Source organism: Brienomyrus brachyistius, chromosome 1 (assembly GCF_023856365.1).
Source record: "Brienomyrus brachyistius isolate T26 chromosome 1, BBRACH_0.4, whole genome shotgun sequence".
Lineage (NCBI taxonomy): Eukaryota > Metazoa > Chordata > Actinopteri > Osteoglossiformes > Mormyridae > Brienomyrus > Brienomyrus brachyistius.
Genome location: NC_064533.1, coordinates 33,781,070 through 33,795,160, shown reverse-complemented (window position 1 = coordinate 33,795,160; position 14,091 = coordinate 33,781,070). Strand labels below are relative to the sequence as shown.

General features: G+C 37.1%; 1 protein-coding gene across 1 annotated transcript; it reads right to left on the bottom strand.

Moving 5' to 3' along the window:
• Positions 1-1,924: 1,924 nt before the first annotated feature.
• Positions 1,925-13,485, bottom strand: LOC125733217 (actin-related protein 3-like). The gene is made up of 12 exons (XM_049006026.1): positions 13,276-13,485; positions 11,438-11,493; positions 10,122-10,246; positions 9,346-9,456; positions 6,777-6,872; positions 6,452-6,559; positions 5,182-5,325; positions 4,471-4,644; positions 4,083-4,175; positions 3,606-3,731; positions 3,344-3,427; positions 1,925-2,784 (listed from the first exon to the last, which is right to left on the bottom strand). The coding sequence occupies exons 1-12, from the start codon at positions 13,317-13,319 to the stop codon at positions 2,689-2,691; spliced, it is 1,257 nt and encodes a 418-aa protein (XP_048861983.1). The 5' UTR covers positions 13,320-13,485; the 3' UTR covers positions 1,925-2,688.
• Between the last annotated feature and the right edge of the window lie 606 nt (positions 13,486-14,091).

The following is a 14,091-nucleotide window of genomic DNA, read 5'->3' as shown; positions in this document are numbered from 1 at the left end:
ATGCAGATTTGAAACAGATTTACAGATGTGCGATATGCATTTATAAGTTATAAAGTAAAAGTGCATTGTGTGGAATGATGATGGTGAGAGTGAGACCCTGAGAAGGTTGCTGTCCAGTATAGTATAAGAGCACTATAATAGTATACTATAATACTATCGTGTAAAGAGAGGGGGGCGTGTCCTGATTGAGGAGTCGAATGGCCTATAAAAACCTTCTGCCTGATTGCAGAACCTGAAATAGTATGTTACCAGGATGAGACAGGTCTTTACAATCCTTATGGCTCTGGATCTACATCTCCTTGTGTAAATGACCTGCAGTGAAGGGAGGGTTAACCTGCAGCAGCGTTCCACTGCACGGATCACTTTCTGAAGCACTTTTTGGTCCAACGATGCAGCTCAGGGCGTTGGAAACAGGATCCAGTGACCCACAGTCCCTGACATTTCACAAAGTCAAGGAACATGTAGCCAATCTCACCCTGGTCTCCAGACTCATGGGGACCAACACAATCCTCATAGCCAGCCCTGTCAGTGCCAGTGGTTGCATTGAAGTCACCCATGACCAGAGGAGTATAACCTCATGGCATCCATCAACCACTGAGCGAAGTCGCAAGTAAAAGTCTCACTCAACATGACATCACTCACTGCAGTCGGAGCATACACTGAGACAACAGACAAGACACCCAAAGAGTACCTTAGTCTGAGCCTCATAATACGCTGAAAGGAGTGACATCCGACACCACTGAGAAGAGCCAATCCGCCATAGCAACAGCTACTCCCTGAGTTTGGCAGCCATCAGAGCGACCAGACCAAAAGTAGGTATACCAAACGGCATCAACTGATTTTTTCCCCTCAGAATAAAAATAAGACCATCTGAATAGATGAAAATATTACACAGTGCAGCAAAAATGTAACATTTTCTTTTGATATATTAAGTCATAGTCAAGCTGATTATGGCAAAGTTTATGGGAGCCCTCCGCAGACTTTATTCACCACTACTAGAATCCCCCTGGACTCATGCCAACTTGTTTAGCATTTTAAGGCAATAACCAATCACCATTCTCCTTCATCTGTCAATTAACTGTATTAGCCTATAGGACGTTGGTTCATGGCCCCTATCTGCAATAGTTGATCTGTCAGCAAGTTTGAGCGTAAACAGGAAAAATGGATTCTGCACTGTTAACAGTGTGTGCTCTTAAAGCCAAAGTTCGTGCATCAGTGACACCAAATCGCAAACAGTTCTAAGTAACTTGTAAATAGTATTTCATAGTAAGTGTGAATGAGTGGCATGGCAGTGTATGTGGAAATAAATCGAAACTGGACATTCACATTGCATGTTCTTACCATACAGCCTGTGGAGATTGCAAAGACAGCAAGAACAAGTGATTTCATTACAGAGGTCACAAGTTGTACTCAGGCACCTCCAAAACACGTACACTGTTACGCAAGTCATGCATGTCAATAGAAATTTTCCATTGAGTTTTTCATTGCATGTATTTCACATTATGCATTATTACGTATCTGCTGTTTGTAACCACTTTTAGTAAACTGCTATTTAGACATTTAATTTACTACTTTCCAGGAGAAAAGTTTAATTGTAAGAGATATGGGTAAAAAATCCTTTTTTGTTCCCTGCCTCGTGTGCTGTATATAAGCTTCAGGCTCACTGTGATGCTGTACTGGACAACATTATAGGAAAAAGGATGGAAGAGTTTAGTGGATGTCTGTTTTGCCCTTATATATTCTCTATTATAAAAACAGCATACATCACATTTATTCTGCAATATCAAACAATTTATTATGCTAAGTGGTATATGTTTTTGGCAGTTTTCAAGTAAATACAAAAATTTCCCTTTCAGACACGAGACTGTGGAAAAGTCCAAATACTTTAATTTCTTGAATCTAGGAACACAAGATATCTCCACCATTCACTGTGTATACAGTTGCAGTTTATTTTTTCTCCAAAGTGACAATAGTGGTGGAAAGAGAAAAACAATAATTTTTTAAACAGGTAGAAAATGTGTGTCCCAGTTTTGGAATGCTGTGAGAAATTAAGTGCACAATATTTATTCTGCACCTTTAAGAAAATACCGGTCCAACAATTCAAATCATTATTATTGTCACTATTATCTAATACCAATTTTAAATTATCAATGATATTGGCTTTAAGGAAAGCTCTTTAAGCAGGGTCAAGAATACAGAGAAAGGGTGACTAACAGCTATTCCACAGTCAAAAAAGAAAAATAAATGTTCAAGTCAGGTTAACAGTGTTACTTTGTTGACATTATATTATAATTCCTGAAATCGCCCTGCTCTACATATGAAACTTAAGAAATATAAACAATATTTTTTTTTGTACATAGGAATATCATTCAGATATAAACAAGACAGATGTCAAAATATATTCATATGTAACAATCTGGATAACAACACAAAAATTTGAGCATATAACATTCCAAACCATATCCAAAACCTATAACCATAAAGGTTTACAAATTATTAAACAAATTGTTATTCCACACATTGCTCTGGAAATATAAAAGAAAAAAAAACACTTTTTTGCTTAGAAACATTAAAAAAGGTACAATTTTAAAGCTTTATTGCATATGGGCTGTATTGTATTAATTTTTTAAACAAAAGTCATCCATTCAGATACACCCAACCAAAGCATACAAGTGCAAAGGTCAGCGCTTAAGACATGACTCCAAACACAGGATTATGGCGGCAAATACTGGGCCCAATTTCCTCATAGTCCTTTTTGGTGTGGCAGACTTGATAAAACTCCGGCTGACAAAGGGAGAGAGAGGCAAAAGTTGAATGTTTGATAATCAGGTAAATCCGGCAGATAATATACATGTTTAATTTAAATGTAATTTATATGTTAATCAAACTGAAGGTTTCAGTGGGATGGTAACTTATTAGAAAAATCTACAAAAACCAAAGTTAAAAACTAATGTAATGGAAAAATGTACTAAGACATACAACACATTTCAGGGATGTATTAAGATGCCCTACACTTTAAATCTAAACACCTAATATCTGAAAATCCTGAAACTATGCCTGATGATTACTAATTTTATACTGTAAAAATAAATTTAGGATTGCCATATAAAAACATTTCAATATATGCATTATTTTGCAGGTTTTTTAATACTTTTTCTCCATGTAACACTGCCTACCCATTCTATCTTTAAATGTGTGAAGTGGGCTGACATATAAGTGCAGGTTTAAACAACTATATTGTCTACCGGGATCCACAAATGAACTGACTGTAAATTCAAATTTTCTAAACAAACTTATGCACATCAATTGCAGTTTCAAGAAAGTGGGGAAAAAAAACACTTACAGTTGAAGCTAACATGGATCCTCCAAACCAAACGGCATATCTCTGCATATGATGGGTTAGTACTTGCACATCAATTGGTTTTGGCTACAAAACAAAGATAAACACAGTTACAGTCAGCTACAAATCAATCTTTTTCTGATGCTTCAAGATGATTTTCAGATTTAGTGGAGTCACTGCCTAATTAGCACAGTTTCACTGTTTATTTTATGCAACTCTATTATGGCCAGATTCCTCCTTTCAGTTGCCCATAAAAAATGCTTACTTTTAACTTCCCACCGCTTAGCTCTTCACTCATTTTTAATCGAGCATCGACTGTCCTCTTCAAATCCCGCTGCAGCCGACGGCCAAAATCCCTGAACATAGTTGAGCCACCAGAAAGGACAACGTTCTGCAAGGGAAAAAGACTCTTTAATATGCACATCTGCAACATCTGAATATAATATAAGTTTACTGTAGGAATTTAGAAACAGTAATGCTTGTTTTTCTTGATTCAACAGTCATTAAAATGGCATAGTCTTAAAGTGCTGAGTCTCCATCTACAGTCTTCTGTCTACTGCCATTGTGTTATTACATTAATTATTACATTAATCATCTAAAGGATATTCAGGTTCAGAATTCAAAAGAAATGGCTATGAGGCCAGATAAAATTAGTGTTCGATTGCACAACAGAGAGTGAATACATTTTCAAACACAAATTAGAAAGAGGTCCCATGAGAACTGAGGCGGTAATGGGATTTACTTTATAAAGAGGACGTCTGACATCAATGGGACAGTTCTGAATTACTTCATCCACAACCTCAGAAATGGGCTGGGTGAAGTCAGGGTTAGAAAACTGTAAAAAAAGCAAGGGAGGTTTAATTTCCTGAGCATGGTGAACATGGAAAACTTTTCACATACTGTTACCAATTTGCTTTACAGATGAAAGCACTGATAAGGCCAACAAAAATGTATTAAATTGTTTAATGTAAATATACCATCCCTACAACAGAGATGAAACTTAACAAAAAATTAGAACTTTCCTTAAACAATTAGTAACTAAAGAGGTAAGACCCTTGAAAAAGCTGAGAGGATGAATGCTTTCAGTGTTCAGTCATACAAATTGGTAGGTCTACTTTTTCTCCAGGTACCTCTGGATGGAAGAAGATCTCTGGGCCCAAGAAGCGTTCATAACCCACGTCAATGGTGAACTCCTTCTTGGTGATGGAGTTGATGCCAGTGTACTGTTTGATCCATTTGGACCCATCAGTGTCATATTTGTTGAATTCCTTTACTAAATCTGGACAGACATAACTGAATCTTTCCTGTAAAAAAATGAACAAGATGATAAGGAAAGTCTGAATAATGTGAAACTCTCACACTAAAACCTTTATTTGCCGTCAACAACCAGATGCTTCCTAGAGTAGGGAACATCTAATCTGAATAGTGTGGAGATGCATCCAAAAGTCACATGGCAAAAATGGTCTAAACAATTATTTAACACCAATAGTTTTGGCTCAGTACTGTGTCTAGTGAAATCCCACCACAGGTTATCAACCAGCCATCTCTAACAGAATGCAGACTGTACCTGACTTACAATCTACACAATATATAACAACACGCGTATGAATACAAACAGCCTTCAGTATGAATAATAAAGCTTTTCATAATGCTTGAAATCACAGAAATTAAGTGTTGCGAGCATCTAAAATACAGTAATTGCACATCTGTCTGTCTTTACTGAGGCATCCAGTAATTAGTATGAAATTATTCAGATATTAACCATATTAAGATCTGGACTTCTCAAAGTCACTTGGTGACTGCTTATCTCGTGATTTCTGAGGGTGGGAAAAGAAGCACACCTTGACGGATTTAGCTGTCTCCAAGGACTGCTCAGGAGGAATTCCCGCCTCCCTTTCCCTTAGCAGCTGCTGGGTGAAGTATGTGATGTCACGTCCAGCAATGGGTATGTGTTTTATACAGCTTCCAATCACATACCCCTCTGCCTAAAATAGAAAGAACAAGTTTAAACTGGCAGGTGGACACCTGCAATATCACAATTATTTAGCAATCATGAATAAATACTCATTAAAACACGTTAACGCCAAACAAATCAAAAGAATAAATTAAAATGTACGATAATATACTGAAAAAGGCATTTATTACCTACAAAAATATAGCAAATTCACTGCTCTTGGCATAGACACATTTTTAAATTCTGTAAACAGGCCAAAGCACATATTTTAGGCTTCAGGTATTTCAGTCAATGCAAGGGCCACATTAAAAACCACCAACGAATTTGTGGGCCGACCAAGGCTTATTTATTTGACTAATAACAGTGTGACCCAATCTTTGGTGTTATTTGGTTGTTATATGTTATTATATGTAAATAAGCTTATATATTATATGTAAATAATAATTTCCCACCCGTGGGACTAATAAAGGTTCTTATCTTATCTTAAATAACATGTACAAATGAGAACTACAGTATAGATGACATAAGCAGTCGCCTACTGCTCCAGCCTCTGAGGGGTTACCAACATAGCGGTGATGCCGTCTAGGACCGATATCCAACATGCTACCTCATTTGAGATATCACCCTAGTGTGTACGACCAGAGCAATGCAGAAATGCCTCAAGTTAATCTTCCCGTGCCATTCAAGGTAGTTTTGGCATGAAAACTGGACTATAAAAATAGCTACAGCTAAAGGGGTGTTTATTGCTACAGATAAGTGACCATACTCGGTAGAAGGTAACATGGAATTTAGTTCATTGTGACTGTTATTATGCAGTCTTATTTTTGAAATTTTATTTATTTCACTTTTTTTTCTTTTTTAAATGGTGGGAGAGGGCATTAAGCCATGTCAATTTATTTGTTTGCTTCTGAAAAAAATCAGATATAACCTTTTCTTTTAATGTATAATTAAATCTTTTATTAATAAAAGTTGTACTGATATGCATTTATTCATTTCCAGGTATTCTTAATGATGCTCCAAAAGATTTTCTTGGGTTATTATGCAGAGTCAGAGTGACCTTAAACCACTGAATGCTAAAAGGCATAAACAGATCATTATAAGTCACAAAATCTATAATTAATATTTGAAGAAGGGGGACAGCTGTCATTCATACTCACCACAGGGATAACATGGGTAACGCCATCACCACTGTCTATGACTGTCCCAGTCAGTGTTCTCTCCCCCACTTGTCTAGACGTCCAGGAGGCTGCCAAAGCGAGAACAGCCTGGAGAGATAGCAGTGCTGTTAGATACATTTCAGCAGACACTCCTGTACCCTTTGGATGCCCACAAAATGGCATTTATTACATTTGTTATCATTGTATGTTGCATAGTAGCACTTAAAGCCAAGTATATAAATAAATGGTGATTAAGTATAAATTTGACTTGAACATGTCACAACACCTTCTGACGAGGTTATATATATACATATAAGGATATTACCTGAACAGCAATGTAGAGTCCTGGAACATTAAAAGACTCAAACATTATCTCTGCTGTGTACTCCCGGTTTTCAGGTGTGTTTAAAGGAGGTTCCGTCTGTAGGTGAATGGGGCACAGCGTCATAAGCTAATCACCAGCCATGTAGGTTAAATGAAAGCACATCATATCGTAATACTAATCAAGCTATCGAAAGTTTTGTACGTCATAGGGTTTTCTCTATATTAAGAAAACAACACATTAATAGAAGCACAGAAGTAGCTTAATAGGTACCAGTTTTCAATATACAAGTCAGGCCTAGGGGGCAGCATGGTGGTGCAGTGGTTAGCACTGTTGCCTCACACCTCTGGGACCCAGGTTTGAGTCTCCGCCTGGGTCACTTGTGTGTGGAGTTTGCATGTTCTCCCCATGTCGTCGTGGGGTTTCCTCCGGGTACTCCAGTTTCCCCCCACAGTCCAAAAACATGCTGAGGCTAATTGGAGTTACTAAATTGCCCATAGGAGTGCATGTGTGAGTGAATGGTGTGCGAGTGTGCCCTGCAATGGGCTGGCCCCCCATCCTGGGTTGTTCCCTGCCTCGTGCCCATTGCTTCCGGGACAGGCTCCGGACCCCCCGCGACCCAATAGGATAAGCGGTTTGGAAAATGGATGGATGGATGGAAGTCAGGCCTACTACAATGCGACTAATGCATTCCTGAAAAACCTTGCGTTCACTAAAATTGCATACAAAAATACATATCCATTGGATCCATTTCCATCCAATAGGAAAAATAGGGTTTGCGGAATGCGACTCCAAAACTTAGTAACTTACGCCGAACAAAATATGGTATTGTTCTCTGACAGGTTCACCTGCATTGCCTTCTAGGAGAGTTAGAGTGTGGAGAGGCCTCAAAGAGGCTTACCACTCAGACTGCTGCGCACCCGGAGTACAGGACGAGCGTTTATCAGTAATGGTGTGAGGATAATAATGCACCAATACACACAGCAAGACTGGTTGCAGAGTGGTTTGAGGAACATGAAAGTGAATTGAACATTTCCTATGGTCTGCACATTCACCACATTTGGAGGAGCGAGTGAGGAAACATTTTCCTCCCCCAGTATCATGTAGTGACCACTGTTCTGCAAGAGGAACGGCTCAGAATCCCTCTGGCCACTGTGCAGGACTTGTATCTGTCATTCCCAAGGTGAACTGATGCTGTACTGGCCACGAAAGGAGACTCTACACCATGCTAATAAATTATTGTGGTCTGAAACCACTACATAAAATCGACTACATCAACTAAAGAACTGCAACTTGTTGTAAATAATATGGAAAGGAAAATAAAGTGTATCATCTGCAACATGCAAGTTATATGAATTGGAGATTCCAAATTTCAATTCCAGTTAATTGTATGTAATGTCTTGCAGCATACTAGCACCCTGTCTAAAGGGTACTCTCTTCCAGTTCTGTACCTACTACATTAAAACAAGGAATAAGGGACTTCAGTTTTCAAACCCCCCAAAAAATGATCAATTGATGTCTCTTGATTTTTCATACAGTGTTTCCTGTGCTTCCTGAGTCAGGGTAAACTGTACCCCTAAACTAGATAAGCAGTTATGGAAAATGCATAGATGTGAAGATATAGTCTACAAAACAATTTCAACAGTGAAAACGATGAACAACAGGGTGCTCTATTTAAGGCTATGGACAACAATTTATTTAGATAATTATATATAATTAAATAAATATCACACCTCTGGGACCCGAATTCGAGTCTCCGCCTGGGTCACATGTATGCACAGTTTGCATGTTCTGAAACCCCCATGTCGTTGTGAGGTTTCCTCCGGGTACTCCGGTTTACCCCCGCAGTCCAAAGACATGCTAAGACTAATTGGACTTACTAAATTGCCCATAGGTGTGCATGTGTGAGTGACTGGTGTGTGAGTGTGCCCTGCGATGGGCTGGCCCCCCATCCTGGGTTGTTGGATGATGGGCAGCAAATAAAAGAACCAGAATATATACACCAGTCAGCCAAATATAGGCATTTACTATTTTTTTTTCAACATAGCAGGCAATAGTAGATCTTGGCAATTAATTTTGTTTTGTTACACTGAAATGCATAATTTTGGGAAATGTACGATAACTATGGCTTAGTTGTCATTTATCAGTTCTCTAAGTCAGCAATTTATCTGTTATGGAGTTTACCCATGCTGCATGAGCTCTACATGCACTTTCTGCGCCAATAACTCATTTTCATCCTTGCTCACTCACAGCGTCACACATTTGTGAAAAATTTAACAAAAAATGACTGAAGCGAAGAAGGAAACAGGAACTGATCTCCAATTTCAGTTTCAATTTAATTTTAACTACTTTTTAATGTTTTACATTATCCTTTCACAGAAACAAGTATTATTTCATTTAGTATGGAAAAAAAGAAATATTTGATCGGTACTCCATACACCTTTCTCTGTGCCATCCCTAATGACATGTGTACAAAGAAGAACTGCTCTCTTTTTGTAAATAATATCCAAATTTGTATATTTCAAGATATTTTACAAGATGATTTGTATTGGTTTTTGACCGAGGCTCTTACCAAGAGGAAGTAATGGTCTTCAGGTTCTGCTCTCAGGTACCTAAAAATGACTTGTTCCATGAATCTTTCCATCAGGTCCCAGTCTTCCACGATGCCATGACGAATTGGCCACTGTTGACAGGCAATAATTATTATAAGAATGTAATAATTTGAATTGGTTTATTTATTCTACATTTCGTCACATTAACTTTTACAGCTTAAAACAGTGCAGTACATTTATTTTCTTTTTCTCAACAGGGGTATCAAATCCATCTTAAACTTTTTCCACTGTGGATACATCAAAAACTGAATAGTAGAAATGTAATGTACTAGTAATTTGAGATGTTGTGGAAGCTTGTGCTCATTTAACATTTTGTATGAAAGCAATACTGCGATGGGCTGGCCCCCCATCCTGGGTTGTTCCCTGCCTCGTGCCCATTGCTTCCGGGATAGGCTCCGGACCCCCCGCGACCCAATAGGATAAGCGGTTTGTAAAATGGATGGATGGATGAAAGCAATATTCGTTTTTAGTTTTGTGAACAAATCATGTTAACATTTGATATCTTTTTTAGGCACTGAGCATTATGATGTTCGAGATGTAAAATCGTATGGATCTTTAACTTACGGCCAAACAAGTAATTATTTAAATTTTTTAGATAAATAGTTTCACTTCATGTGTAGCATAAAGACGAACATTTGATGGTAAAGCCCAGTTGCAGCTTTGGCCTTACATGCCATAGGAAGCCTGTTTTAAACCCCTACTCCCCCTACTTCACCTGTTGATAAAAACATATTACCTTTGTTGCATAGCTTGGTTTGTCTATGGCCTCATCGCCAATAAAGAAGTCCAAGTCATCCACTCCTTTCATCATTCTGCGTTGGGCCTGGTCTCCCACCTTGGCTGACTCTTTGATGGCGATACCTGTAAAGAATGGATGAAAATGTTATCACTAGAAACTGGGGTTTTAAACATGACCTTTTTAGGACTACATCTCTACAAATCTGAAAAAAATTCTTTGAGGGTAAAACCAGGCTCATCATTGCCACACATGATAAAATTGGTGTTAGGCCATAAAACTAACCCTACCAAATATTTTTATTTTATTGAAAATTGTAAGTAACCTGACAGACTCACAAATAGATTCATGTATATAAATTAGTATGTTACACAGTCTCATTATAAATCTCAAATGTTGTTCCATTTACTATCAATATAATAATGCAACATAGAATTATACCGAAACAATGCAAATCAATGGAACGTAAAATAATATTATTTATTTTCCATAACTGACTTTGGTACTTTAGAATATCTTTTTTAAATAAAAGGAAAAAGAATTCGGGAATGTTATGTAGCGATTATATTTTACAAAACTCTAAAAAGCGTTAAGTTTAAAAACATCAAATTTATTATCCTATGGGAAAACTGAACCTGAGATTGGTGATTAATAAAAACTATTTAGTGTGAATATATGAAATATATATGAACCAGTGAATATATGAAATTTCAAATGAATAACAAAACACTATTTTGTAGTCATTTTATCTTTGTTAACTATTGTTATTTTATCTTCATTACATTATATATTCATATTTAATCATATTTATTCATAATCTTTTCACTGAATTGCATAGTCCAGGAAGCAGACAGAAAAGCAAGTAGTACAGTGTATATTTATGCATGTTACAAAACCTGGCACTAGTATTAGCAGAATGTACCATTAGTATGGTAAAAAAAAAAATCCACCAATCCTAATTGTGTTGCCAATTTTAGTAATAATTTCGAAACAAATTCTGTTTCCCTGCTGTACAGAAACTGCCCAAAACTGAGGTGTATTCCTAACCATAAGTTCTGTGTAGTTACACCCCTAAATTATCTCAGCTGTGTAAAGTTTTTATGACACCCATGACTTTAAAAATAACTTGATTTTTTTTTTTAAATAAAGCATTTGCACTTTTCTTTAAACCCTATGTTTTGACCAAAGTCAAGTGTTGCCTGATCACATGATTAATCAACTATCAAAATTCAAAAGGACATTTTTTGCAGATCTAAAATCAATCGCTTTATCCATCTGTTAAAATTGTTGAGATTCAACTGTGATGGAATACTTACATGACGGAACAATAAATTGTGGTTCTGTGTTGCCAGCATATCCAAGTTTTGTGTATCTGAAAGAAACATCTTGTGTAATTCCACATGAACTGCTTTATAATTATTTCAATAGTAAATAAATTCAGTCCGGGGTTAAGGGGTGTGCTTAGGGGCCTCAAAAGTGAAACCATTGTGCTGAGCCTGAGATTTGACCCAGCAACCAGTTCTGATCACAAGTGCCGCATCCTAACTCACTGAGTATGACACTGCCCCCTTTGAACAGCTAATTGTTGTATAGCTGCTATAATCCAAACAAACTTAACACAAAACACCAAGCACACAATACTTCCTCAAAGGTTCTTAGTGTTTAAAACCATTTTTCCAGATTCTGCTATGTAAGGCTTGTAAACATCTATAAAAATTGTGGTGCAAAAAGACTGCTATGTCAGGCAGAAGGTGTGTGTGTGTGTGTGTGTGTGTGTGTGTGTGTGTGTGTGTCTGTGTTGGGGGGGGGGGGGGTGGAGTCAAATATCAGCCTCAGATCTATGTCTGTGGAATTCGGTAGGTTTCCTCAAGGTACTCACTTTCCCTTCTGCAATCCAAGAACAAATAAGTAAACTAAACTGCCCAGTGTATGTGATTTTTCTATCTGTCTTTGTGTGTGTTATGGTCTGACTCCTCTCTTGGGGCCTATGTTATGTGAAATCGGCTAAAACTCTGTACTAGATAAGCAGAATGGAAGATGAACAGCAACAGGTAGCAGGGGTTTTGTTTGTTTTTTCAAATAAGTTTCAAAGGATGTTAAAAGAAAAACAGAAACAATTTCAATTGTAATGTATGAGGGTCATAACAATGCTGATATAACTCCTGCCAAACATGCTTCCTCCGATAGAAGATCAGTATTGATCCGGGGAATTCCGGACTTGCCCAGTAAAATTTATTTGCTTGCCTAGTCTGTCGAATTCGTTGTCACGGTGTAAGGTATGTCTAGATTTCATTATATGCTGACAACTGTATCCGATTAAAGAACTTGTGATTACCGATTTACGTTTTAACTTGAGCGCCAGATCTCTTCATAATAGGCGCAATTTTAGTTAGTTGATTTAAATGCAAGTAATCACACAAAAAGCAACCATTTCATTCTTTTCCGGGTACACAGAAAAACAGAAAGACGTGATTTTACAGTTTACATGTGGATTCACCATACAACTTCAGCTTCGCTTGCACGGTGTTACAATGCAAAGATATTTTTAAAACATCATTAGATGGCTAAAAAAACTGGACTCCGAGAAATACCATATATGGAATAGATGTTTGAATGAGGAAGCGGTTTTTTCAAAGTGAGGAAGACGTATATGCTTGTGCTCACGCAAGGAGTGTTCACTAATATGCATCAAAATATTAAATAATCAACCAGAAATACACTCAGATTTGATATATATATATTATATATATATATATATGTGTGTGTGTGTGTGTAAAATGTGGCTAATAATAAAATAAATGCTTGCAGAATCTTTCATATATTCATTTCAGACAATATACCTACAACGAAAAGCTTTATCCCGACAGGAAGGTAATTTTTTTGATGATGATCGTGATGTTGATGGAAGTGACTTGCCATTAAACGATAACAGTGTTTCTTATGCAGTTCTCATTACATTTAACGCAATAAAATACAAATTATATTAAGCTGCTATTGCTTCAGATATCTCGCTAGTATAATCTGCATGCTACAAACAAGTAACAGAACTCACGGCGTGATTTTAATCTACTTTACTAAAATATATACCCTACTCTGAAAAGCAAACATCTGTATACCCGCCCCTTTGTGTGCAAAGAAATGTACTTTAACTTACCCTGTGCCACAATCGACAACGCAAGCAGGTAACCGTCCAGCCATATCTCACGTTTCAGTTAAAATAATATACCTGTTTATTGATCCCTGGTTAAAAAAAAACTATAGATATATATAAAAAATATGCATATACTATGCTCACTGCTGTAGACAAACTATGGAGAACGTAAAGGCGGAACCTTGAACCCGCACAGTGAAGTTTCTACTTCCGCATTCATTTTCATAGGCTCAACGAAAAGCAATATGGATGACAGGAGGCAGTCAACAATTAAGTCACGGTTGAATGTATTTTTTTGAAAAAAGTCCCTTCCTTTTCTCTTCATACCGAAGGACATACACCCATTAAGTAACTTCTAATTGGAAAGATTGTAATGATTTATTCTAAGACCCAGATATTTTTGGGAGATTTGTGCGCTATTTTTCCCTTTTAGTCGCATTTTTCCGCTAAACGACCCTAGAAAGTCTGAGTTTTCTAAGGGGAGTACGCTGGGATATGCGAAAGCTAAATAATTCTAGTGTATTCCTATTTGTGTAAATGCCAAATAAATTATTTCAAGTCTTTTTACCGGATATTACAGTAGATTATTTCTAGGGTATGGCTCAAGTGTAGAACTTTCTGAATAATATGTCAGTTGCCTCATGTACTTTTACAGTCTTATTTATGACCATGCACTTGGTTATCAAGGAGGTTATTTTACAGCATTTCTCTTTGTTGTCTCGTTGTTGTTCTTTACGTGAAAAGGACGCTCAACCATTCATTATTTGTTTTACAGTTCACACAATCATTTTCTGAATGGCATTATTTTTTTATATTTGC

Coding starts and splice junctions, on each gene's coding strand:
- LOC125733217 (XM_049006026.1), bottom strand. CDS start 13,319: ATGGCTGGACGGTTACCTGCTTGCGTTGTCGATTGTGGCACAGG. Junction 9,457..10,121: donor AACCAAGCTATGCAACAAAG/GTAATATGTTTT, acceptor GCCTGTCAACAG/TGGCCAATTCGTCATGGCAT. Junction 3,428..3,605: donor TAAGCGGTGGGAAGTTAAAA/GTAAGCATTTTT, acceptor TTTGTTTTGTAG/CCAAAACCAATTGATGTGCA.